The 27,343-nt window shown below is 39.6% G+C and overlaps 1 protein-coding gene across 3 annotated transcripts in view; it reads left to right on the forward strand.

Annotated features, from left to right (window-relative positions):
- Positions 1 to 23,641, forward strand: part of EPHA6 (EPH receptor A6) — a 536,584-nt gene extending 512,943 nt beyond the window's left edge. For all 3 annotated transcript variants that reach the window (XM_075709685.1, XM_075709691.1, XM_075709700.1), the window contains 4 exons: positions 8,427 to 8,576; positions 17,613 to 17,806; positions 21,414 to 21,563; positions 23,527 to 23,641. In XM_075709685.1, coding sequence (XP_075565800.1) covers positions 8,427 to 8,576; positions 17,613 to 17,806; positions 21,414 to 21,563; positions 23,527 to 23,641 — 609 coding nt within the window. The remainder of the gene's footprint in view (positions 1 to 8,426; positions 8,577 to 17,612; positions 17,807 to 21,413; positions 21,564 to 23,526) is intronic.
- Positions 23,642 to 27,343: the final 3,702 nt, after the last annotated feature.

The raw sequence follows: 27,343 nt of genomic DNA on the forward strand, positions 1-27,343 counted from the left end.
ACTGGCAAACTCTATCAGGATAAAATGAGAAGTGACCTCCCAAAAATGTGAGCAGAACATTTAATTCATCAGTTACTAAGATATTAGTTCTCCTCTGCACTTCCTGATGCAGCTGGGATGAAAACTGAAGCAATGGTACTTGCAGAGTAGCTCAGCCTCATGATGATTCTGATCATCATCATCCGTGTATCTGTGTGGTATAACTCTCAAAAGAAAAGCCTGATTTTTGTGACATTTCCAACTTGTTTCTAGAATAAAGTTTTGAAGAAGCCTTAGATAAATAAAATCTAGTGTACCCCTGAGCAAGCTGTATATGAATTCAGTATCTAGCTTCCTACATTCTCTCTAGTACAGCATCGCAAAGAATGGAATATGAAAAGGTATACTGGAGACAGTACCATAGCCTGTCTAGTGTTAATTTTGCATTTAAATCCTTTTCACTTTGTCCTCAATTTTCAAGTTTCCATATACTTCTGAGTTTTTATTGGCGACTTCTAATTGCATGGTGTGGAAGGAATTTTAGCAGGGGTTCAGGGACAAGGCAGTAAAGTATGAATAATCTGGGCATCACGGCAGCACAGAGAGAGGCCACTTGATTACTGAAACATGGGAACTGTTTGCTGTGCATGTCAGCTAGATATGCGTGTGGAAATCACTAGCTGTGAAATCGTTAATGATAGTTAATGACATGAAGTGTTCAAGCAGCTCATGGTAACAGTTTACTTTTGATCCAATAATAAACAGTTCATGGAGCCCTGGGCAAGTCAGGGGCATAATTTCAGACAAGAGTCTTCGTTGATGCTTTTAAGAAAGCATAGTGCCTAGTAACATCTTTTTTTCCAATTTAAATTACTTGGTTTTAGAGAAATATTTGTATACAGTAACTCAGTTCTGCTGTAAGAATGGACCTTGTAGCAAATTCCTTTGTTACAGATGTGCAACGTAAGGCATCCTTCAAATAAGCATCTTGGAACAAATCCCTTTCACCTTTTCCATTGACCTCAGTAGGACTACTTGTGTAAGCAAAGTGGATAGGCTCTGGATGTACAGATTGAAGGACTCTGTAGGAGTAACTTTCAAGAAATTGGTTATGGCTGTAATGTGAGCTGTGCTGACACAGCTGGCAGATAGCTTGAAATTGATGCTCTTGAAAAGAGATAGATCTTTGCCAGAAATATTAGTTTCAAGAAAAATGACATTTTTTTCCTATCATTACTGTCAAGTAGTGCTATAGTTTCTAAACTGGATTTGGTAGAGATGCACGGTTCTGATATTTAATTTCAGAAAAGGAAAGGGTTTCTCCGTTATTGAGGGCCAAGAACCCAACACTGTAAAATTCACTGGTGCATTTTTAATGTCAGGAAAATGTGAAGTCCCACCCTCTAAAACATTACGAGACTCCTTGGCCGCACCAGTCTCACCATTACCTTTCAAAAGACCAGTCTCAAAGAGGTTTTGCAAAATACTTGTGTCTGTCTGTCTTTGTACAATTGTCTAGTTCTTACCAGGGCTCTGAGGACACATCTGTCTTTACTGGCCTGCCTGGCCTCCCCCAGGACTTCTCCCCACCCCTGCCCACAGGCCCAGAACCCTATTTCAGCTCAGCCTGGGGCCACCAATCCGTGCTCCAGCGACACTGCAGCTGGCCCACCCCAGCCCTGTTGGACTGAAGTTGTTTGGATTCACTGCGTTGATCTTGGCCTTGGCTTGCTACCTTGCCTTTGCCTGATGCTCACGGGACTGTGCATAGCACCCTGCCCTGCTCATCACCCCAGGCACCGTGGGGTGCACCCTGTCCACGAGGGCATCGCCCAGCCTGTGTGGTGGCCACTCCTGGTTCCCCTACCCTTGGGGAGCAGCCCTGTGCTTGCTGCTCTCTGACAGCTCTAGCTGTCTGTGCTGATGTGTAAAGCAGTTAACTTCTGGAAGTTGAATTTCTTTTTTCTCTTAAAGGTCTTTTCCAACCTAAACAATTCTATGATCCTATGATTCTTCCTCTTCTGATGAAAGCACACTGAGTCTTCAGCTCTGGAAGAGTGGGACTTCTGCCCATTTTCAACCACGGACCCCTTTTGCTCAACCTCTGGAATGAACTACTTTGTTCATTTAAAAACTAAACAAATACATGTTCTTAAAATAAATGGGTGAAAGCCTTGGGTCATTCAGTGAGCACCTTGTAGATGAAGGCATCATGACTAACAAGAAAAAATGTCTGTAGTCCACTTAGTTACACAAACGAGACACCAGTATCAACCACTTGTATTTGGTAGTTTGCTGTATCTTTGTCATTGTATAAAGTTCTTTAAATTGCACTGTCAAGAAAACATGAATGCAGGACAGATGTAAGTGGTCAGAAATATTCACTACCATTTCACTTGTGTGGCTTTTGAGGGTCAAAGCTATGCATTTTTATCAGACTTTTTATTATCTTTCAACTCAAGTGAAGATCAGTGCCTCAGAACAGGCAAGGGACTGCAAGTTGAAGTGTCTTGTTTCAAAGGAAATGCTACTACTACTGAGAATCTCCCAGCTGTTTCAGAGAGCATTCCTATTTCCATTCAATTTTTAGCAAAGTAATATTTTAATTCTTTAAATTTTGAACTAAATGACAATAGGGTAGGCTATATCTGTTTTTCTGGAGGTTTTGTGTGTATGTATACTACTAATTGATTCCTCTTACTGATGACAACATTTAGGAAGACAAAATGACACGCTGGGTGGAGTATTTTGGAGAAGCATCCCGCTAATGTTAATGCCAGTAAACATGAAGTGTTTCTGATGATCTGTGGACAACCGTTTCATCTTGGCCGTTTTAGTTCTGCCAATATCTTAAGCACCGATTCTTTCCATCTATCAACAGCTTTCTCCCTTTTTGAAGACACAAATAAATGTGTACCATAGGAGTTAATATTCACTAAAATGACATATTGTCAAAATCATAAATAACTTGTTCTGAAAAATTGGATAGGTAACTTGGGGGGGGGGGGGGGGGGAGGAAATCAAGTTCCACATATTTAATTTTAGCATTGTTAATCAGGATATTTGAAAGAAAATTAATATTTTCCCACAGATTAAAAGAAAATCCAGTCTTTTTGAAAATCAGGGGGGTTTGTTCATTTCAGTTCTGAGGGAAATGAAAGACTAGTACAACTGACTGGAATTGGGCATAGTAAGAGCAAATTCTGAAATGCCTTTTCAGAGCAGTTTTGTTATCTTGCCATGTAGTTTCTCTGATATTCCAATAAACACTAGAGAAGACTGTTGGTAATACAGAACGTTATGATTTGAGGATGCTAAATTCTGACTCTTTGTAACTTCGCACACAAAAAACTTGATTCATATGCTCAAATAAAAGCATCGCTCCAGTAAAGTGGCATAAGGCTTTTGTACAGAATGATGAATTATGTCCAATATTTAAAACTAATCTCTCTCGTTACTTTTGTCTCTCTTCACTCTGAAGTTCTTTTTTTTTTTTTTTCCCCATTTCTGTCATTTGGGGTGGAGAAAAAGACAGATACTACACTTGTGTCATGGAAAATTATTGCACGATTCAGTAACATCGTACATAAAGGAACAGTAACTGACAGATGCATAGGAATTATTGTGCCAGATCAGACTAATGGTGCACATAGTTCAGTACCTTTTGTTCCAGAAATAGACAGTTCTAGATGTCTATGCATCTGGAACTGATGGGCTTGCACCTCAGCATTTAGCGTGACTACAGCCAGCTCTGTGACAGTCCCTCTGCAGTCTGTCATTCAAAGAAAATACAGAACAGTCTTTTCAACAGAAACGCATCGTTTCACATCACTTGTAGTTCTGGGACACCGTGAGTCTGATGCACTGTGTTTGCTTCTGGCTGCTTATGTGTATCGCTGTCTTTGCACATACGTTAGGAGCTCATACATCTTACCTTCAGCTTTATATCTAAGGTCCTCAGTGGTATCACTCCTCACTTTAATTAGCTACCAGGGCATGCCAAAAGCTCTGAGCATCTAACAGGCTTCCTTCTTTGCTTCCGTGCCCTCTCTGTCATTCTTCACGTCACGCATTTTGAGCTTTCTGATACATCCCAACCTTTGTCTTGGTAGAATAATGGGCCATAGCTGCCAGTTACACTGTTCTGCTGGAGTTTTAAAATATGTTTAAATATTTAACTAAAGACACTGTTAATGCCTCTTGTTTTCAAAAAGATGTCTAACGTAAAATAAAAAATAATCAAATGGGAGATGGCAAAAACGCAGTTGTGGCCTGTTGGACTACATATAATGTCAGTGCCAGTTGCCTCGCCAGGGTCTTTTCACAAAACAGATCATAAGCACTTCTTTGTTGTTGTAAGCTCAAAGAAGAGACGGCGTTTTGGGAAGACTGTCTGCCTTTCATGCATAGCTTGAGGTAAAGAATGAGGCATTCTGCAACATGGAGTTCCAATCCTGTCTTTAAATGCATGGCAAACTGTGCTGTTGCCAACTCTGTAGGGAAAGCAAGCATGTGTGTAGGTGTGGGTGGATGAGGGGGTAAATTTAATTTCAAGGACTGATCTCTAAACAGTTCTACAAGCTAAGCAATATGAGCCTAATATTCTAATTCCAAGGGGACTCTTGACACTGCATAGTAAAATTGCTTATTAAATTACAATCAAGAAAAAAAAATCAGAAGATAGACACTATTCAGCTGGTAGCATACGGAAAAAAAGGCTGAATTCTAATTATTTGAATAGCAGTGTTAGTGTTCTTTTACTATGTGAAAATAAAATTAGCTTATCACTGATATCATTATTAATGTATGAGATGAGGCAGAAATACCATTTGTTTCCGAACACCCCTTCTGCCCCTTCCCCCCGCCCCAAAAAAGAGAGAGAATAACCTAAAAGCAAAACAGGCTTACTTAAGGGCTTTCTGATACAGGGAGCTGTGACAGATTTCATTGCTACAGTAGTATAATGTAGATGATTTATAAATTATCTTAACTTGAAGGTGGGGCCTTGTGTAAACAGTAAGTATTGCATTTATTATTTTCCCAGTTAGATCAAAATGTATAAAGACATGTCCAATATCAGTAACGTTGTTTATTCCTCTAATCAGAAACAGGAAATATATTTTCAGCTACTCTAAACCTTATGTGTTCTTTTATTATGCATGAGCAGCTATTACTACTGTTCAGTCATATACGTCTCTTAAGGTAGTCGTATTGCAATCTCCGCCTTTTGAATGGCTTTCAAATAAATAGAACAGCTTTTTTGCATAAAAAGATATTCTGCAAACATAATTAAGTATCGAAATTTACATTTCTATGAATATAACGTCTTCATACATAAGATGAATCCATTGTAAAAATTTTAGAGGTTTTGCTTCACTTTGTTATTAGAGCCAGCACAAAAGAATTTTATTTTACAACACTGAACACATCTTATGCCCTTGAATGTGAACTGCCTTGAATTTTGTTAAGAGTCTGTTCTCTATTCTCATTTTCACACTCAATGAGCCACTACTGTTTCAGTCCAAAAAGGATCAGTCAGTAAAGCTGTATCATGAAACTAGTTGTAGAGTCTAATCAGATTCTTTAAAACTCGTTTATATTTAGCCAATAGTCACAAATCTAGCTGCAAATGCTGCTTGAGATGTGACCTCTTTTTTGTGTATAATTTGGGAATACATAATCAGATTTATGAAAAGGACACACTTTAAAAAATAATTTTCCTATCATGTTATCCATATTATGTTATAGACATTAAAAGTAAAATCTATAAATATCCAAATGCCTTTTAGTTGCATGTGTAGATTTGTGTTTTCCCTACAAATAGATATTTAATTATTAACATAAGACTTTTCATTAAAATTCAAAAAATAATAAATTATTAATAAAACTCTCCAAATTAGAAATCTGGCTCATAGTAAATTTGTTGATTCATCAGTTTGTCTTGATAAACAAAGTCTTACAGTAACACAACCATCTAAACTGGTAGACTCTTTTTCCTGTCATCTCCTGAGATCTTTGATAAGGAAAGAAAATATGGAATTTTACTTTTGCATCCTCCCTTACATGCCGGTGCGCCACTCCAGAAAGTATCTCGAGTGGACATAAAGCAAAATGCAGCAAGGGGGTTTGCTTGGTAAGACGAGGTTTAGACAGCGAGCTCTTGTGTTGGAACAAGTGTATCATCTTCTATACCATTTGTCAGCCAGGACTGATACGCTGCTGATGAGGAAGGGCGTTTAGGGTTGTCAGAGCAGTGTCTCTTGTGATACGGATCAGCAGGAATGTTGTTTACCTTTTAAAAAGTGCACGTGTCCAGGTCCAAAGGAGGAGTTAAATGCCTACCACGACCCTGGGACTTTGGCCAGGAAAATATTGATTGTCCCCAAAAATCTGCAGAAGCCAGAGATCTAAGGATGGAATTACATAAGTTTGGCAATAAAATGTTTAAAAATAAAGGACTAAACTTGACCCAGTAAAAAGAATAAGACCCATAACTCTGTGGTGTGAGGAGATATTTTGGACTAGACTCTGCAGTTAGACCCTACAACTGTCTGTTTCTCACAGGACACATCCTTTTGGTTGGACAGCCCAGTGCCCATTTGGGGCACTGAATATCTAAATCTTCACTGCCTCAGGAAGTTTGGACTTGCGTATCTCACTGAAACACCATTGCCACTAGACCATGAGATCAAACACCAAATGCTCTTATCCAATTTGTTTGGAAGGTTTAAATACTCCCTGGGGAAGAGAAAAGAAATTAGGCAGGCCTTTCCTTGGAGAATGTCCTATCACAAATCTCTTTGTCATCTTATTTCTCCATCACACCCGAAAACGTTTGTAATTGCTTCCTAAGTGGAAGAGCTGTACCAGGAAGGGACTAAGAGCATCACACCCTGCCGTACTGGCTAGGGCAGGCTCAGAGATGGCAGCAGGTGAGGCGTGAAGTTCTTTGCATTTCTGACATGCCAGGGGAGTGATCAGACCACTGTGTTACTGGATTAAGAAAAAGGGGTAGGGGGGTGCTTGGGCAAAAATACAAAATAAAGTATTACCTTTACCTTACTACTGCTAAAATCAGTAGATGGTTTGCCACTGACTTCAACCACAACTGAGCAAGCAAAGGCTTTAAAAAAGCAGCTGCAAACAATATAACATCATACAAAGGGCATCTTAGCCATCATACAACGTAAATGTTAACCATACATTTTTCATCAGCAGGTGAGACTCAATGATGAGAAGCTAGCTTACTGGCACATCACCACAGACACAGCACTTTGCCTTTGAACACTTTTTGGTAGAAAAAGCATCTCCTCAGTCAGTTGAAGTCAGGCCTCAACAACTTGCAGACAATTTTTTATATATTCAAAGCAAATTAACAGAGATTTACATACTTGTTTTTAACTGTGGCTTCTCTTCAATTGCCAAATGGATGTTCTAGTTCATTTCTTCTTTTGTTTCTGTCAGAAATACAATTATAACGCCAAGCAGAATCTATTACTGCTGGTTGAAAACAACTACTGCTAAGTGAGCTCGGTTCTACTGACTGCCTCCTTCTACCATCTAGTGGCACCTTAGGCATACTGCTCGCTCGCTCTACTTATTTAAAGACTTATATGGAGAATAATAAATGTGTACTTTTGAAAAGAGAAATGTATCTGGAGAAGAAATACTTTGTTGTGAAAAAGGAAAATAGTTTTCATACCTGAACTATGTATGGGAGAATAGACCAGGTTCAATGCTATAAATTACTAACATCAGAGAAAAATTCTGCGTACTGTGGTCTTGTAAAGAATAAGTCAGGTTTGTTGATTGAATTCTTACAGATTTTTTTTTTTTTTATGGTAGCACTTGGATTTTAAGTTGAAAGCTGCAGAACAAAGCTATTCAATATCCTAAGGAAACGCCTATTAGAAACACACTTGGTTTGCTATTTACCTGGATATTTAAAGGGCACAACAAAAATGTAAAGATATTATCAAAAGTAAAGAATAACAGAAAGGCTATAGTTTCCTTTCTGCTTACTTAATTTTATTAAGTCCTTTTGGTGCTCCATTTTGCAATAGATGTTTCTATTTCATTTAAGGAAAAAGAGATTAAATGTCAGTGTACTAGGAATTTCAGGCTTGGGATGTTTTCAATCAAAAGGCACGTTCTGACTAATTATATGACTGAACAAACATGAATCATCTAAAATGTTTTCTGTTCTTTGAACTGAGATTTCTTTTTTTCACAAAGTGGTGGTTTTAGTGAATTAGACTACAAATGAAACCAAGTTTTTATCACGTTCTGAAAAAGGTATATTTCTTCCTTTCCACTTGCAGCAAATTGACAAGGCAAATTGACAGAAGGCAGAATGTAGACTCTCAGCATCCAGGATATCTTTTGTTTTCTTTTCTTTGCTGTTCTGTATTGTAGTCATATTGATAAGTTGTCAACATATTTTCCAGGGTGGAAAAATCCCCATAAGGTGGACTGCTCCTGAAGCTATAGCTTACCGGAAGTTCTCTTCAGCAAGCGACGCATGGAGTTACGGGATTGTAATGTGGGAGGTGATGTCCTATGGTGAGAGACCATACTGGGAAATGTCCAACCAGGATGTAAGTACTGTCGAGAACTAATCTGCAACTTGTTGAAACATTCCTTGAAAATGATTGTCACTTCCTGCCCTGTTTTGCTTTCTTACTCACTTTCGAGGCTGGAACCTCAACTTATTTAAATCAGCATAACTCTATCAACTTAAATGGGGTAGTTAGTTTATGAAACCGGAAGACCTGGCCCTCTACAACTAAAACCTTGACTAGCTTCTTCCCACAGATTAAAGATATATTACAAAGAGTCATAGTCAGCTTGCCAGGTTCTGATGCTGCCTATATGTGGCTTTCACCCAAATCCCTGGGAATCTGCATCAGATAATGCAAGTTGTTCTCAGTCAAGCTATAAATCAAAACCTGAGGGAATACTGGAACTATTCTGACGATAAAGTTGGCCCATTATCTCCAGTACAGTCTAACAGTACCCTTCAATGGGCATACATGGTTAAATTCTAAAAGAGCTAAGCAGCCGTGAGACATGTATTTGCCAATTCTCCTTTCTAAGAATTAAATGCCTTCTGTTTTCCTTAAAAACTATGTATAGCCTTAACCACAGTGCAGGACAATTGTCCTCCCTCATAACAAAGTTACATTTTCCTCTGACTTTTTTCTGCAAAAGTTGTGACCAAATAAGCCTTCCCAATTAAAGAAACACATTTGCTTCTAGTAAAATTGAAGGCTTGTCCTAGAAAACAAAGCATGGGAAAGGGGGAATGCTTTTTTCTCCATGACAATTTAAATTTTCACTAATTCTCTTCTTTGATGGATCCCCATGACAGCTCAAACCGGTATACTCAGTATTCACACCAGCCATCAATCTCTATGTCAAAATGCAGAATATCAGCCAACCCATCTTAACCTCTCTCATATATGTGCCTAGAATACCTCTGCATTGGTTCTGAAGAGTTGACAAGACTTTTCCCAGATGGCTGTTTTTACATTGTTGCTAAGTTATTCAGCTGTTCAACTCTGGTTGCTTGTTAAGGCTGATCAGTCATTTGGGGATAAGGATCTGAGAGAGCTTTTCATTAAAAAAAACATCATTTCAGAGTGTTTCAGGAAGAAAAGAAAAAAAAACACAACCAAAACCACCCAAAAGAGAAAAGACTAGCAGAACTAATAAAGCCTTATTTCTTTTAGAGTTGTGCTCTACAGCCTCAGCAGTACTATAATCCTACTTCTCTCCAGCATTTATCTTGTGAGTTTAGCCTTTGGAATTAGACCACCTCTCCTGTACATCATTCTCCCCTGACAATGCCTACAGCCTCCATCCCCCCTCCACACATCTGCCTGCCCAGCTCTCTGCTGTGCTCCTTAATTAACACCAGGTATGGGACGATACATGCTGTGCCTGGGTTTGGGCTATGGTTCTGTTGATTGACCAGGCAGTGGTGGCTGGTTGCCCATCTGAAGAGAACAAGAAACCACTGAGCTGAGATAGACCTTTTCTCTTCAGTGGAGACATTATTTTGGTACTGTCTGAACTATAAACACATCACGGATCTACTGTGAAATAAGCAGATAAGCCCAATAGGCTCAATTCTGTTTCCCACAGCTAGCAATCTGTTGGCTTTTGAGATGCTCTAGAGTAATGAAGATCTCCACATGTGGCTGACACAGGACATGCAGGAGACCTGAGTCCTTCTGGAGCAACAACTGAAGGCAAGGCAGGATGCCCTAAGGAGTCTAAAATTAGACACCTAAGCTTAGACAACTGAATTAAGGCTATTTTTTTTCCCTGGGGTACGGTGTGAAATCACCTGTATAGATTTCTCGTATATTTAAGTTTCTATGCCCTACAACCAACTTTATACCTCTGCCCAGCTGCTGATTATTAACACTTGTTTAATTTGATTAAAGTGGGCCAATGGGTTCAAAGATGATAAAAGAGAATAAACAAGCAGCCTCCAACTAACGAGTACCCCAGCCTCAGTACCTTGCCTGAACTGAGAGGCACTTATCAGCTCCTGAGCTGCCACAGCTTACAAACACCAATTTAAGGCAAATTGCCATTGTTTTCCTTTAAAAAGCCACATTGTCAGATGTGGTGTCTTAGGAGCTGATTGCTAAGGAGTTGGAACATTGCATCAGCCTTGCAATAGCAGAGGGTGCTATTCTTGAGCTAATCTTCCGTTCAGAAGCAAAGCTGAACACAGCCATGAATATCAGCCTGTTCATCATTAGTATGCTGTTGCAAAACCTGATTACTCTGCATTGCATGGAATGCATTTGGTATCAAAATACATGTATAGCCTCAAATTTTCTGCCTCCCCAAACTAATAGATTCAATGGTTAGTTTCACTGTAAGCCTTCTTTTAACGGGAGATTGAGCAGAACAAGAAACTGGGAAAAAGGTACTAGCAAACCACAGAATCACACAACAGCTGAGGTTGAGGGACCTTTCAAGATTGTCTAGTACAGTCCCCCTGCTCAAGCAGGGTCAGCTAAAGCAGTTTGCTCAGGGCTGTCTCCAATTGGGTTTTGAGTACCTCCAAGGTCGGAGACTCTACAACCTCTCTGGGCAACCTGTGCCAGTGCTCGGTCACATGCACAACAGAAAAGTGTTTTCTTACGTTTTGATGGAATTTCATAGTTTTCAGTTTGTGCCCCAATGGGGCACAAACTTGTCCACTCAATGCTCTCTGAGTAGTAAATAAAATGTCCATGTGTGCCTTTACAGGCGAGGCTCACCAGGCAGTTACTTTTTCTCTTCCACCCCTATTAGCACTGCCTGGCTGAGGGGCTGGGCTATCATAAATGCAGCATTGGCTCACAGTCCTTTCTGCCGTTGACCCTGCCAGTTGCCACTGGAACATCCTCTGAGCGTACCGTCGGCAGTAGTCTTTTGCCTGGTTTTCCTCACTGTGTAATTGGTATTTCATTTCTCCCTTCACTCTGCAGTACCCTATTCCTGGTTGGTGTTTTTAGAGATTAAAGAAGCCCATGAAGCCAGAGATACTTCTGAACAAAGTCGGCCCTACCGTGGTCCCTGGCTTCTGTGCAGTGCCAGTGCTTCCAACTGCAATGCAACCTCTCCAACTTTGCCTCTGCCCCTCATCTTGCCATTCTGCTTATCTAGCTGCAGGTGATGGGCAGCTGGTAGCAACTGCAGCTCAGGGAGGTGGGGGGAAGAAGATGCTTTTTTGCTGTATCATCGTGTCCCACTGTCATGCAATCTGGTGCTACAACATGGGGAATTTCAGTCTCTATTCTAGTTGTGAGTGATTTCATTTGGTGTTGGGTCAACTCTCTATGAGGAACCCAACTGCCATCACCTCTTTTACTTCTCCTGTAATCACAATCCTTCTCCTCACACCAGCTCCATTACCAGCCCACTGCTTGACTCTCCCACTGCTGTTACCGCTAACTGGGAATGAGGGGAGAGAGAGACTTCCTATCAAGTCCGTTCAGCCCCACTATTGCCCTCCCAGGAAGACTGTTTGAATGACTGGTAGGACCCTCACATAGAGTCCAAGTCGCCAGCTGAGAGTAGTGCGCAATGCAGACCTTAATTCCAGCTGCCTCCCCCTTTCTTTGAGGCTGGCTTCAGCCTGTCCTCTTCACCTCTATCAGACCCTATGACGTATCTATTCAAGGCCATGCCAGCACTTCATAAAGCGATCCCTCCATTTAGAGTATATTAAATATTCTGCTACAGCATGAAGATAACATTTAATTACTCCTACATCCAAAATAGGAGTATCTGTTAATACAGAATAATGATGCGGGCCCTATGGATGCTACTTACGCTAATGATGCTGACTCCTGGGGGCTTTCCGTGCAGTTCAGGAATGCACAGCAGAAAGGACTCCCTTTCTCCAGAGCCCTACCCACAGGCTTTCAGTGCTGAAATGTTAACAGTGAGCACCTGTGACCTTCTAAATACATTTAGTGACTCTAAATGTCATTGGGAAATTTCAAGTTATTAGACATATTGTAAAGCTTACTTTGCTGGATATTGGGACATATGTTTTAGTACAATAAATTACCCTGAATTCACATGAGCTTATTTTGCAGAAATAATAGGACTTTCCCAAAGGTCAGTGATACTGTACATATGGCGGGGAAAGTAACAGAGAGGGGCATACACTAAACAGATTCATAAAAGACACATTATGCGAACAACTGTTGATAAGGCCTTACATAAGCACAGTCAGAGGTTCTGCTACAACAAAATGCCTGGCAACATTAACATTACAACACTTTTGATCATAATAAAACTCTTCTAGTTAGTAACAAAGTATTTATTGAATTGGGTGGGTTTTTGTAAAGTACCAAATGTTATCCAAGTATAAACTCCACAGAGATGGGTCTATTTTCTCACGTTCCATCTTACAAATTGCTTTTCCAATTAAACAACTTTGGGAAATTAATTCACTTTTTTAGACCATGGCTAAGTGAGTGCTGTTTTAAGTGGCTGCCATTGAAATGGTCATTTCTTACATGCATAACATAGAAGTCAATGACATGCCCGGCCCTACCCAAAGGCAGGCAGTGCTAGGGGAGGTGAGTTGGCGCTGTCTGACGTCGTGCCTGTTTGCCATGTGAACACATCGTCAGCCAGATGAACAGCAGGGCTGAGCTAAGTCTACTGAGGGTCTCTTGTCCAACCCCTCGGTCACAGAAATCAAATCACGAGGAGCCGGCACAGGTAGCACAGAGTCTGAGCTGATGCGAAGTGTTAAACTGATACCTGTCACCCAAATAAACCCAGTCTGATTTTTAGAGACTACAACTGTTTGCAAGTACAGTACACATCAGGTCAGTGCAAGCCAGAGAGACCCAACACCTCCGCAAATCTAGCATCCTCTATTTATATTCCTAAGCAGGGATTTGGAAGCTGAACTTTAGGCAACTGAGTTTGAAAATGTCTCTCATAAAATTTTTAATACTGTACATGGTATAATATAGAGGCTTATAAATTTTATTAATTTTGAGGAATGTTCTTGTTTAAGTAAATAACCATTTTATTATTGTGGTAAGTCACTTCAGACCTGTGTTGGTGCTGATTAATGCACTTCTTAGATGTGTGGCAGGCACCAGAGGTGTCCATTAATTAGGGCTGCTGCACAGTCTGTCATGTCTTATTGCTTAATTAATAAATATTAGCTAAGATATTGAACTTTCCAAGGAAACTAGTGTACTGATGAACAGATTGTGCTAAGAGCCTGGCTTGCTAATGCTCATGTGAGGAAAGGAAGATTTATATTCCATGCATTTGGTTTGTAGAACAGCTGTGAGTGAGGTCTACTGGGACACCTGTTAGAGGCCACTGTATATATTAGTTCATGTTGCAGAACTACAGTATTAAAAAAAAAAAAAAGAAGAATATTTAATGGATTGTAATCAATATGCAAGAAAACTATTGTAGCAAACAGAATAAAAGTCCTTACACTTATGAAAGTTTCTTGTAATAGCAAAAATAACTTAGCCTAATATAGTTTTTTCAACCCACAGATATCAAAACACTTGGCAGGCACCTGGGATTGGCTCCGTACCATGAGGCATGAGCAGCTGCCTCTCCCTCCTGGTAGATTTTTCAGATGTCAGCAGGACACAGAGACAACATCCCTCTGGACTGTCTTCTGTCTCAGTCTCATTAAAAAATCTGTCAGTTAACTTTGGAAAGCAAAAATCTATGTTACTGTTAATAATGAAACTATCAGAAAGATTACAGCTTAATTTTCAGATGCCATTTTTGCCAATTTCCAATTATTTTTGAAACTAAACATGCATAGATTTTATGTAGAAGTCCATAACATGTTTTTCAGATTATTTTGGTATCATAATTATTATTTAATACTAACTCTGTCTTTAACCTTTACAGCTATGTCTAACATCAAACAAAAATGATAACATGTATTTATGTGTTTAATATCATTTGTGTACCAAAATACATAAAAAGAATGGTCCCCTTTATAAACATAACAGCCTAAGCATTAAAAAGCATGGAAATAATCAGCTATGTTAACTGTAAAAAGTATTCCCTTTCCCTTATAATTTATATTCTCACCTGCCAAAAAGCGTTACTTGTAAAAATACACCCTGACCATTTTACTCACCTTAATGCTGACCCACAAGACCTTCTAATGAGTTTTAAACATACTCATTGCTGAAAAGAAACCTACAGCCTCTTTCTCAGTGTTTGACGGCAGCGCAGAAATTTTGCATGTTTTCTTCCTTTTGATACCCATCAAGTATTTGTCACAAAACCAGAACTAGAGACCAGTAGTCAGCCTTTTTGTTAGCAGACTCAGGGCTTCGTATGTATAGAAACTAAGCTAATGTTCCTGTTCTTTCAGGTTGAAATAGATGGGACATTGATTTGCCAATGTGGAAGGAGTTATGTTGATTGCTAGAGCTGTTGCTATATCCTTCTTGTAGATACAGACACTTAGACCATTTCACGATTAATGTGGTGCTTCTTCAACCTTTAAACTGGCAAGGAAAAAGGCATTTAAAAGATGTTAACGTGTATAATCTTTACATATTATACAATATATAATTTTATATTACCAAGAAAAATGTAATACTTCTTCCCTTTTAGGTATATGGCTATCTAATTCCTCTGTTCAGAGAGAGGTGCTGTGCAAGTAGCAAAGCGGGAGCTAAAATAAACAAACAAATAAATAAATAAGGAACTAAAAAGCTCATATCTTCATTTGAGACTTGAATCCCATTGCAATATTAGGCACTTATCACATTTTTACTCTTGCTTCTTAGACTCTAAAAATAATACTTCCTTCACAAGGGATACTAATGAGGCAAGATTTGTAGTTTATTTTTAAAATGTGCTGGTATTAATGAGAAATTATAATTATCCCAGTACCAGCTGTCATTTCTCTTCATGAAATGTTCTTTTTGAACAAGAAAGGAAACAAAATGCACTGTAACTTCTTTTCCAAAGATATGGTAAAATAGAGTGTGTCAGAGAAAATATAGTATCTGGAAAATCGTGGTTGCTTTTGTTTTTTTCCTGAATAGTTTATTGCAGAAAAACCTCATCAGCACTCTATTGTTGTGTCAAGCAAGTGCTATATGCCTCATAAAAGCAGAGCAGCTTTCCCTTAGCCTTAAAACCAAAATACGTTTCAGAAATTCATTTGCAGCAGGTACAGTTAAATGTAAAGACTATGATATCTGCATTTCTGGGCTGCTAGATTGCCTCTTCAGTGACAAGTATCAACTAAACTATATCTCACACTGTAACAAGTACCTATGTTTTATGAAGCCAATTTGGACAGACTGCTTGAGATACATGAGTTTTGACAGTTTTGTGAACAAAATTTCATGCACGTGGGGTTGAATTTCACCCATCCTGAGTCTGCAACAGGAGCAATCTGGGGGGCATATTCATTGTTAGGAGGCAAGGCTTTGGAGGAAATATTTCTTGGGCAATCTGATGGTATTTTATCCTATAGCAGCCATTTCAGCAGCCCGGATTTTGGACCATTGAAGTAAATCCCAGGGAGATAAACAAGTAGCCAGTAAGGCAGGTGGAAGGATAATCATATTGACATATCATTTACTGCTAGATATCACCTCTGTATGTGCGTGGCCAGTCCTGTCTGCACATATGTGATCTGTCAATACTCACAGATGCATAAAATTCAGAGATCCCTATGGCAAGTAATGCTGTCTTTGGAGTAGGCTGTACTTCCCAGTCCTGTTGCTGATGGATCTGCAACCTACCCCATGCAAATCCAATTCCCTGCTGTGTTGCAAACACTTGTTTTTCATGCATAGGTGTTTCTGCCAGGATACAAGAGGGCTATACACTGTAGGACCAAGTCACCTCATTTTATAAAACTCAGACACCCAGCTGTGTACAGCTACAAGAGTCTTGTTCCATTTTCTACCATGCCATGAAGGGGAGCTAAGGTCCTAATGTACCTTTGTAACTCTTATTTATTTGCATAATGCTTGCAGCATAAGCATTAGGCATTGCTAAACAGAGCCAACAACATTAATTCAGAATTCAAAAAGAGAACGAGGATATATTCCAGGATAATAAGATTGAATATATTGAAGCTACAGCTAGTGCTATCAAACACTGATTTGCTGTAAACAGTTTAATGTACCCCCTTCCAGCAGCATTAATACGTCTGCAGCATATACATACATCTGTGTGAAAATGAAAAATGTCTCCTTAAAGCAGAGCGGGTATAAATGCAGTAGGTATGTTTCTCATAAGTACACTGTGTTATTATAAATATTGTGTACAATCATTTGTACTTTAGAGAAAATTTAGCACTGGTTGGATTTTTATGTGGAAGGGTTATGCATGTGTGGTAGGGTTGGTCTTTTACCTAGCTTTGTTTTTGATCGACCACTTATTATCTTTCCATTCTTTTATATACAAGAAATCCTGACTATGTCATTTCTATCATCATCCCCACTGCTACCACCACTCATTGCAGAACCTAGTAACCTTTCCTCTTGGTTTTTACATCTTACATGGAATGAATCCAGCTAGCTTTTCATGGACCTTACCTACTTTTGCTACCTCCTATCACACAGGGCTGCTAATGTCCTTTTACAAAGTGTTTTTTGTTACCAGTGTTACTAAAAACAAGCCTCCCTTCTACTCTGATCGAATGTAATTTTTCATACATGTGATTTATCTATGACATCAGATCTGTTTCTTTCCAAATCCTGACCAAACACATGTATGCAGTGGCCACACAAGGTTAGTTTGTGGCCCTGTGACCCCATTCAGTACAACATCAACCTGAAGTGAATGAAAAAGATAGTGACACTGGTTAGTTTGTTCTTCTCCTCCTCCTTTCTTGGTTGTTTGAAGAGGATGGCCAGAAAGCCTAAAAAAGTGCCTACTGTGTTTCACATGCCTACAACATACTTTGCATCTCCTCTGGTCACACTCCTGCCAGTCCCAATTCCCTGCGTGAAGCCCCAGCAATGCATAAAGTGAGGGTGGCTGTGCCATTAATTGTTATCACTGGTTTCTAATTGTCAACTTTACATTGTCCTTTCAGCATTTAACTCTAATGCCCAGTAATCATATGCATTGTATTTCTTTAGGTTATACTGTCCATTGAAGAAGGCTACAGGCTTCCAGCTCCCATGGGCTGCCCAGCTTCTCTTCACCAACTAATGCTTCACTGCTGGCAAAAGGAGAGGAACCACCGTCCAAAATTTAGTGACATTGTCAGCTTCCTAGACAAACTGATCCGCAATCCAAGCACCCTTCATACCCTTGTGGAGGACGTACTTGTGTAAGACTCTTTTTGGTATTTTTTTCTTGTATAATGCACAGTGGCTATCATTGGATGTTTTAGGGCGTTAAGTAACAGTAGGGGAGAGCAGCAAAGTTCTGAATTCACAAAGTTATGGGCGTTCAAATAACTTTGAGCCCCTTTTAAGGTTTGCTTTATTGTTAATAATCTCCTTTTATGACCTGGTGACCTGCCTGGTGGATGAAGGAAAGGCTGTGGACGTCATTTACCTGGACTTTAGCAAAGCCTTTGACACAGTCTCCCATGGCATTCTCCTTGGGAAGCTGGCAGCTCATGGCTTGGATGGGCATACTCTTCACTGGGTAAAAAACTGGTTGGGTGGCCGAGCCCAGAGAGTAGTGGTGAATGGAGTTAAGTCCAGTTGGCGGCTGGTCACGAGCAGTGTTCCCCAGGGCTCCGTTTTGGGGCCCGCCTTGTTTAATATCTTTATCAACGATCTGGATGAGGGGATCGAGTGCGCCCTCAGTAAGTTTGCAGATTACACCAAGTTGGGTGGGAGTGTCGATCTGCTCGAGGGTAGGATGGCCCTGCAGAGGGACCTGGACAGGCTGGACCGATGGGCTGAGGCCAACTGTATGAGGTTTAACAAGGCCAAGTATCGGGTCCTGCACTTCGGTCACAACAACCCCATGCAGTGCTGCAGGCTTGGGGAAGAGTGGCTGGAAAGCTGCCAAAAAGGACCTGGGGGTGTTGGTCGACAGCCGGCTGAACATGAGCCAGCAGTGTGCCCAGGTGGCCAAGAAGGCCAACAGCATCCTGGCTCGTATCAGGAATAGTGTGGCCAGCAGGAGCAGGGAGGTGATTGTCCCCCTGTACTCGGCGCTGGTGAGGCCACACCTGGAATACTGTGTCCAGTTTTGGGCCCCTCACTACAAGAATGACATTGGGGTGCTGGAGCATGTCCAGAGAAGGGCAACGAAGCTGGTGAAGGGTCTGGAGCACAGGCCTTATGAGGAGCGGCTGAGGGAACTGGGGTTGTTTAGCCTGGAGAAGAGGAGGCTGAGGGGAGACCTTATCGCTCTCTACAACTACCTGAAAGGAGGTTGTAGTGAGGTGGGTGTTGGTCTCTTCTCCCATGTAGTTAGCAATAGGACAAGAGGCAATGGGCTCAAGCTGCGCCAGGGGAGATTTAGGTGGGATATTAGGAAAAATTTCTTCACAGAGAGGGTGGTCAGGCATTGGAACAGGGTGCCCAGAGAGGTGGTGGAGTGCCCATCCCTGGAAGTCTTCAAAAAACGGGTAGATGTGGCACTTGGGGACATGGTTTAGTCTACTCTACCCTTGATTGGTTTAGTGTGGACTTGGTAATGTTAGGTTAATGGTTGGACTGGATGATCTTAAAGGTCTTTTCCAACCTAAACAATTCTATGATTCTGTAATACACTGTTGTATAAGGACTTTTTTTCTCAAGCCATGCAGATTTTATTAGGCTTTTTTCTTTTTTTTTTTTTTTTTTTTGTCTGAGCTCTGTTTGTGCACTGTCTATCCTTAATCTTTGTGAATCTCTTTGTTCTTTTTTTTGGTGCTTTGCCTATGTGCTTGTTTTCTCTTTGTAATCTTTTTCTCTATTCAACAGCCTGTCTCTCCATCTGACAGAGCTCAAGCAATTTCTGAACTGCCTTGGAGTAATTTCCTGCAGAAAGTAGTTGTGTCTTAGCTTGCTAAATCTTTATTTATCTGCAGAAGAATGGCAACAGTGACCAAATAAGACATTGTGCTATTACTATTCCACAACAAATTCTTGATAGTGTTGCCCAAAGGTTTTTTCCATTAATAATATTACAGAAATGAATGCAGCCACAGGAGAAGCAAGGTATTGGTGGAAGAAATTTGTCAGGTTTTGTAGGATTACTGATCCAAGCTATCCCTGGATATCAGCTGAAATCAATGAAGGCCCAGGTGGCCTCACTGTCTTGATTAGCTGAAATTCACCTTAAGATAAAGGCACTTTCATGGAGACTCCTCTGGGTTTATAAGGGGTTCTCAGTGCCTGGGTGGATCTTGCTGAGAACCTCAGTGGTATAAGAGGGTTTTTTTTTTATATGGTTTGGAGAAGGGCTGAGCAACAGGGCAAAGACTGAGGCTGGTATCTTGCTGTGGGAAAGGGTGAATGGAGAGGTTACTAGGAAAACCTAGAATTAGGGCTACAGCTATTTCACCTACCACAAACTAGTGGGACTTGTGGGATTTAATGCCCGTGGCCTCTATGTGTATATGCATATAAATATATCTATGACTTGCTACTTGTACCTGGGTCACTTTATTTAGCATCAGAGTAATGCATTTTTATCTATTCTTATTTTAAAACATTACTTAAGATCTAAAAGCTTATGCCTGTTTTCTTGCAGTCGTGCTCTTATTGAGCTCACCTGCTTGGGAAAGTTTTTCCATTCATTTGGGAATGCTTGATGTGGTCAATCTGAATGATTATTGTGTTACTGTTAACAAATTACGAGGTCAGCAGTTATCCTATAGAATTGTACAATCATAGAGTAATTCAGGTTGGAAGGGACCTTGGTAGGTCTTTAACTGAGGTTTGTACTTAACAGTATTCTCCTGTCCTTCAGTTTCTCTCTCTATCATTTTAATAATATGAATGGAAATCAGTGTGTTTAATGTATTTGAATATGTGTGGCTGAAACTTGGTATGCTAAGATACTAGAGTGTGTTTCTTCCTACATTCTACATAAGTTATGTTCCATCAGTTAATGTTTGCTAGCTTTTGCTGTCTAAATTTTCATTTTAAATAAATTATATCTTTCTCCTAAAGGCTATCATAAAGCTTTTATAAACAGCAGTTTGCTTTTTCTGCATTCTGTTCCTACAGTTTCTCTACACAATGTACAAAATCAGTGGAAGTTGTGAGCCTTCACCAGTGTGGTATACAACAGAAGACTGGAAATAGATGCCCCAAAAGGGGAATTTTTTTTTTCCACCTTTCTGTTTCAGTTGTGATAATATTAGGGTAGAGAACTGAAACAGAAATGTGATTAAAGTAGCTCCTTCATTTTTATTTGCTACTCTTTATATCTTTGCTCTTACATGGAATTATATAATTTTATTATTTTTGCTTCTTTTAGGGTTAGTTTTAGGTTTCAAACACTGTAATCAAAGCATTCCCATTGCATAATGGCATAGCAATAAGAAGCTGTTTGGGGTTTTTTTGTAGATAAATGGAAAAACCATCTCACAGTGCTTTAATATTTTTAAATTGTATCTCATGTTAAATTTTGTTTGTCCTCCACTTTGACAACTGTATTTACAAATTATTATCATCCTGAACACATAAAACCTGTAAAGAAATGCTCTGCGGGAAGAAGAAGAAGAGCAGTTGGAGAGGTCTGTTCCTCAGTTTCTTACTGAGCTGCAGTGCTTTAAAAAAATGTATTAAGTAGTGCAACTTGGCAGACTGACATGATTTGTGAGTTTTAGACAATGGGTTAGAGATCCACAGTTAAGATCTGACCTTTTCAGCTCAGGCTCCTCTCTCATTCCTTCTTCCTTTTCATAAAAACAATGTCTACCAGAATAAATCAAGTGTCATATTTTGTACTGCTTTGGTAACCTTTGCGTTTTGTTTTTACAGAACACCAGATTCACCTGGTGAAGTTCCAGAATATCCTTTGTTTGTTTCAGTCAGTGACTGGCTGGACTCTATAAAAATGGGTCAGTATAAAAATAACTTCATGGCAGCAGGTTTCACAACTTTGGATATGGTTTCAAGAATGAGTATTGAGTAAGTATGTAATCTATTATCCCTACAGTGACTAATCAATCTGAATTTCTTTGGATACTTCAGTGACATAATTATCGTGATGTATAGAACAGTGCTTTCATTTCCTTTCCTACCTAAGCTAATAAAAGACAAATAAAGTTTTTTACCAAAACAATGCAGGAGAAGGATGTGATTAAGAGACCCAGAACTGACAGTTCCATTCTGTGACCATACCAAACACTGCCAAAGGTCAGGCAGAGAACATCCTTAAATGTTTCTTGGGGGATCAGTTTTGATCTAGACCACTGAAATCAGTGGCAGAAATATTTCTTACTTTGCTGTGAAAATCATCAAGCCCATGTCAGTCCTCATGTGGAAGTTGTTCCACGCCTTGCTGCCCTTCTTCAACCATCTCTGACTCCCCTCTATCGTTTTTTAAATGAAAACACTGCACCCTGTATATAAGGGTCTGGGCAAACTATGGATTAATATGGTAGCATAATGATATGATCTATTTTGTTCTCTGTTCCCTTCCCATTAATTCCTGATCTTTTATTTGATGCTGAAACTATCTATTAATAATGGTAATGGTCAGTTAAGACTCAGTAATTTGGCCAGTGGCCAGTCTTTCAGTGCTCTTTTATAGCCAAATCATCATTAGACTCTACAGATACTCTGGCACGCTTCTTGTACCCCGGTGAGCTTGTAAAAAGATTTATTATGAGTTTTATTATTAGGTGTCTTTTTCTGGTTGTTCCTCAAGTTCTTTTTTTAGTCTGCCTTACTGTGCTTTTACAGGTAATCTGCCTAAGGTTATCATCCTTTCTACTTTCTTTAGTTACCACTTCAGCTTTTTTAGAGTCCTTCTTTCTTCAAATAGCCTCTGTTACCCTAGGCCTGCTGGCTTCTTTCTCAGTTTTATCAGACCTTCTTTGATAAGTACTATGCATTGTTCCCACATTTCTAATACCACACCCCCCGGTAAAGGTTTATTCTTTTAGCTGACTCTTTTTAGCTTCTGAGATGCTCAATATTTTTGCATAGTCCCTGCTGACCTTAAGTGTTGTGTATCATCCCCCACGTGGATGTTAAGCCCAAGTACATAATAGTTGCTGCTATCCAGTGGCTCTTCATCTGGAGGATACAGAGCCAGGTACCTTGAACTGCAAATCTGAAACTCATAAAGGTCATGTCTTATCCCGTGAACTCCTTTACTAGCTATATCCTCAAACAATTTTTGAGGGTAAACAGGCAATGTCTATGCTATGTCCCAGCGTGGGATTTGCCCAATTGACAGAGCATATCTGAAGTTTCCTGCCTTTAACACTTCTGTGATCTTTCTCAGCATACTCCAGTTGGTGATGTTTAGAGAACAATGAAACTAGTGGATTGTGCTGGATGCTGAGGGCTCTTGACTTCATTCCTGCCAAAGAGTCAGGCTCTGTGGGTGAGCTACCCCCTCTGGGGTGCAGGTCTAGATCAGATGAAGGGAAACCGGGAGGGAAGTCTGGGTTGAGCTGGAAGATTCACTGCTATTCTGATCTTTAGACCATCATGCACCACTGTTTCCCAAATCATCAGAAGCACAGCCTCTCTTATTTCAGCCTCAGGACTGCAAAAGTGAGTGTATCAGCCCTGTTCCTTTGCAAGTATAAGTGGGAAACATCTGCTATTAACACATTACTGAAAATGGGCTATTAGAACCCACCTCATGTTCTTCCTCAAGATTTGGAAAAATTATTTGACCATTAGTATCACAACAGATACCAGTGCTCTAACTACAAGATTTTTTTTTCTTAATGGCTGTCTTTAAATAAACTTGGAATTGACAGGTGCAGAAAACTTGAACATTTGCAGCATTCTTATGTCCCAGTCAGGAAAGTAAACTGTCCTGCAGTAGAGTAATTCATCATATATTTGTAGTCTTTTGTGTGCAAGAGGCACTACTATACTTGCATCCAAGATGAAACCTTTTATCTTGCAGTGACATTAGAAGAATTGGAGTTGTACTCATCGGACACCAGAGACGAATAGTCAGCAGTTTACAGACTTTGCGGTTACACATGATGCACATACAGGAGAAAGGATTTCATGTATGAAAGTACTAGAATCAACTGTGTTTTGTGCCTCAGCATTTCTAAAACGGAAAAATATTCTCATTCTTCCCTTCTGCTCTTCCCAACTTCAAGAACTGCAGTCTCCTGTTCAGATTATAAAAGTACTTCTATGTTAATGCTTCCAAACTGGAATTTTTAATCACACTGCATAGCTCCTCCGCCAGTTATCTGCCGATAAAATCCTGGCCTACTGCAAGACTCTCGCTACACATTGATGAATAACTCAGCATGGGTGTGTAACTTTGTATAACAGTATTTGGGAAACTTTCATGAACTTACTTGAAAGTAGTAATCTATTTGGCCTGGTGTGGCTTCTTTATCGATGTATTTAGAGTTTGCTGGTAGATCAAAAAGTATTTGACTTCTTTCATGTTCTGTGACCATGTAACTTCCAATACCAAATGTGCAATCAAGAAGTTTGACACACATATTTATTTTATCTCTTAATTAAATCCAAATGTATGGGTCCTATTGTTATATTACTTTATAATAGTTTAAATGCTGGTAAGCCAGTGCCTCAAAACATTAGTATTGTTTGCAGAAATGACTGATGATTTTATGTAGCAAGTTTTCATTGTGTGAATAATTGGGAGGATAGTGAGAGAAATCTGCTTGAAATCTTAAGGTCCTTGATTTTTAATTACTTTAGCACTCGACACTTTCTATGTTTTAAATTTTAGCTAGGCTGGAAAACTTGTTCATCCTTGGAATTCTTTCTCACCCTAGACCTCTTTTTTTTTTTTTTTTTTGTAATACTCAGCATTTGCTTCTACTACATGGCAAATATTCACTGGAAAACTGACTGTAATGTTTCCATAACCACATGTAAATCATGGTTGTCAGCTATATTGTGGCCACATAGACTTCAGAAAGCCTTCTGTTCCAAAAATGCAGGCCTCTGCTGCTTGAACTAAGCATAACTTCCACCAGTGGTAGTAGACCTTAGAGGGCCAGCCATCAGTGGGGTGATGTGCTTATTCCCATGCGAGCAGGCCAGCCATATCATCCGCCACTTGAGGGCAGTGGTACAACCACCAACTAATGCTGGAAGTTACACGCTGCGGTATTCAGTTATCTTGTACGTAGGCAGAAAAGGAGATGTAGGACAGCAGTGTAATAATATGTTGCCTTGAGTCTACTTCTAGCTGCTTTTAGAACTAAAAAGCAGACTCTGCTGAAATGGAGCTCTGGTTACTACAGGCTAGATCTTCATTTAGTACAGATATCTAAATGACATCAAAGACAATTACCTTTAGAACTCTTCAATAGCCATATTTACATGCAAGAAAATGGCTGCAAAGGCCTAACATAATATTTGTACCTCTCTAAGACTTACAGCTTTCATGTTTTATTCAGACAACTTAAACAGACGTGCTGGGCTACATTTCCAAACTCTTGCATGGGATATGCGCTACTGGGAACAGGGGAACGAGCGCATGTCTGCATGCTATAGGAGTCACGCACAGATTTACATGCATGTCACATGTCAGCTGGGTGCAGATGCTTTTGTTGTTTTATACATAGTTTGGAGGGTGTTTTTGAGTTACATAGCATTCCAATATAATCAAGCATTACAACTCTTCTGTTAAAACGTGCATTTGGGTAATTAGTATAATATACATGTATATCAAAATGAACTAACTACTTTATATAATCGTAATATTTGCTGCTTAATTTACAGCTTGTAAATCAAAATGTATTTCCTAACTCTTGGAAAAGGCTGCCGTTGTATACTGGTGGCAAAGAAGGAAAATCAGAAAGCATTATGCTTCCAACCAGTTCACAGAGTAAGACATGCTAGGCCTGATTCACTGTTGTCACTTTATGCTGGAATAACTGCATTAATTTAGGTGGGATAACAGTAGTGCACTAAGCAAATTTTCCTTTTATTAAAAAACCCCAAAACAAAACAATAAACAGATTTAACTGAGGAACAAGTTTTCTAAAGATCAGGATTCACTGGTGTTCTACAATGCCAATTTGATGAACTTGTTTAAAGCAGGGCAGCTCCAGTCCTATTCTAGCTGCAAAGGTAATTTTGCCAGCATGAGTAGTCCCGCTGAACTCAGTAGGACTGTACAAGCATGTGCATTTTGCAGGATCACAGGCCTTTAGTGGGAAAAAAAGAATTTGTTCTCTTCTGTGACTGTCACTTGAAAAATTCTGCCCCAATTCCACACAGGAATAATTTTTTGGTAAAGGTTCTCTTATGGAAAGAAAATCACACTTACCTGAACCCTTTTAAAAAATGCTATCATCAAAGAGTAATTTAAAAGTTGATTTTCCTGTATCATTTTGTTATCCATTTTGCCTGTCATTGCTTCCGTGGCCAACAACATGACATCTGTGGAAGAAGCCTCTCTCACAATTAAATACATTACCGAGGAGGTATGAGTCTGTTATTTGTTAATGGGGTTTCAAAATTACTCATAACTAATCCAAACCAGGTATGTGCAGTTTCAAATTATCCTTTGCATGTTTTCTCATTCCTGGTAGTGTGGATGCAGACCAGCATGCTACATGCACACAACCTGGATATATTTCATGGAAATTAATTTCCAAATTTATCACACTACCAAAAATATATTTTCAATAGAAAAAATATAACCATATTAAAACATTTATTAATCAGATGTATTTTTTATATAAACTAGAGTTTGGGTAACCAGAAGGGAAAGAACAAGGGATTCTTTGGGTGAGGACATTTATTAAAAACATTGTAAGTCCAGGATTTTGTGGGTTTATACAGCTTGGGTTTTCACTGTTGTTGTGGTGCAGTACAACACTTTTATAAGTTATCTTGATCAAATTTACATTTTCCCCATTTTGGAAACATTTTATTTGCTCTTGCTTCAATTTCGAGCCTACTCTTGGTTTTGGGGTTATTTTTTCCTATTTTTTTTGTTTAAAACAAACAAAAAACCAACAGGTGTTATTTTTCAAATGTGAGCTTAATTCTGTGCAGGCCACAAATGTATATGTGAAATTAGAATAACGTTCTTTGTTACAGGGGATACTTTCTTCAGGAGAAAATTAGCTCTATTTAGTTATCCTGCATATTGTAGTGTGCGGTTAGAGTTCAAATTTAATAAATTTAAGCAAATCTACTAGGCTGTTTTTGAGAATCTGGCCCACATTGCAGAGTGCTTCATGACTAAAAGTACTCACTGAAAGTTCACCAAATAAAGTGCGCATGATATGCAAGCCAAAAAGAAAAAAACAAGCATAAAATCCATCCATCTGTACTGTTACCACTACTCATGTATCACTTAAGCTTCCAAAATATAGCTTAAGTGAGGGCCTTGACTGCTGAGCAGGACCAGGTTAGCGCCTCTTGGCCAACAAGTGTGCTGCCCCAGCTGTCTGCCATGTGCCAACCACAGTGCTTCCGAAGTTGACTGACAAGCAACTTGGATGTCATGCAGCCAGGTGGGATGGTCATCTAACATGGGAACCGTATCAGTCATCTGTACTCAAGCTATCCCCACTTGTCAGTCAGAGCCCTCAGACCTATTGGGAGGAATTCTTCTCACCTAATTTTGGAGGTCTGCATTTGAGCTAGTCATCCGAGGTTCCCTTTTAATCAACGAAGAGAAGTGGGCCCCTGTAGGATGTGAGTCACCTGACAAATGCAATTATTTACTTCTGGGTTAGATGAATTGTGTCAAAGCAGCACCTGTTTCT

The sequence above is a fragment of the Pelecanus crispus genome, chromosome 1 (assembly GCF_030463565.1).
Source record: "Pelecanus crispus isolate bPelCri1 chromosome 1, bPelCri1.pri, whole genome shotgun sequence".
Taxonomy (NCBI): Eukaryota; Metazoa; Chordata; class Aves; order Pelecaniformes; family Pelecanidae; genus Pelecanus; species Pelecanus crispus.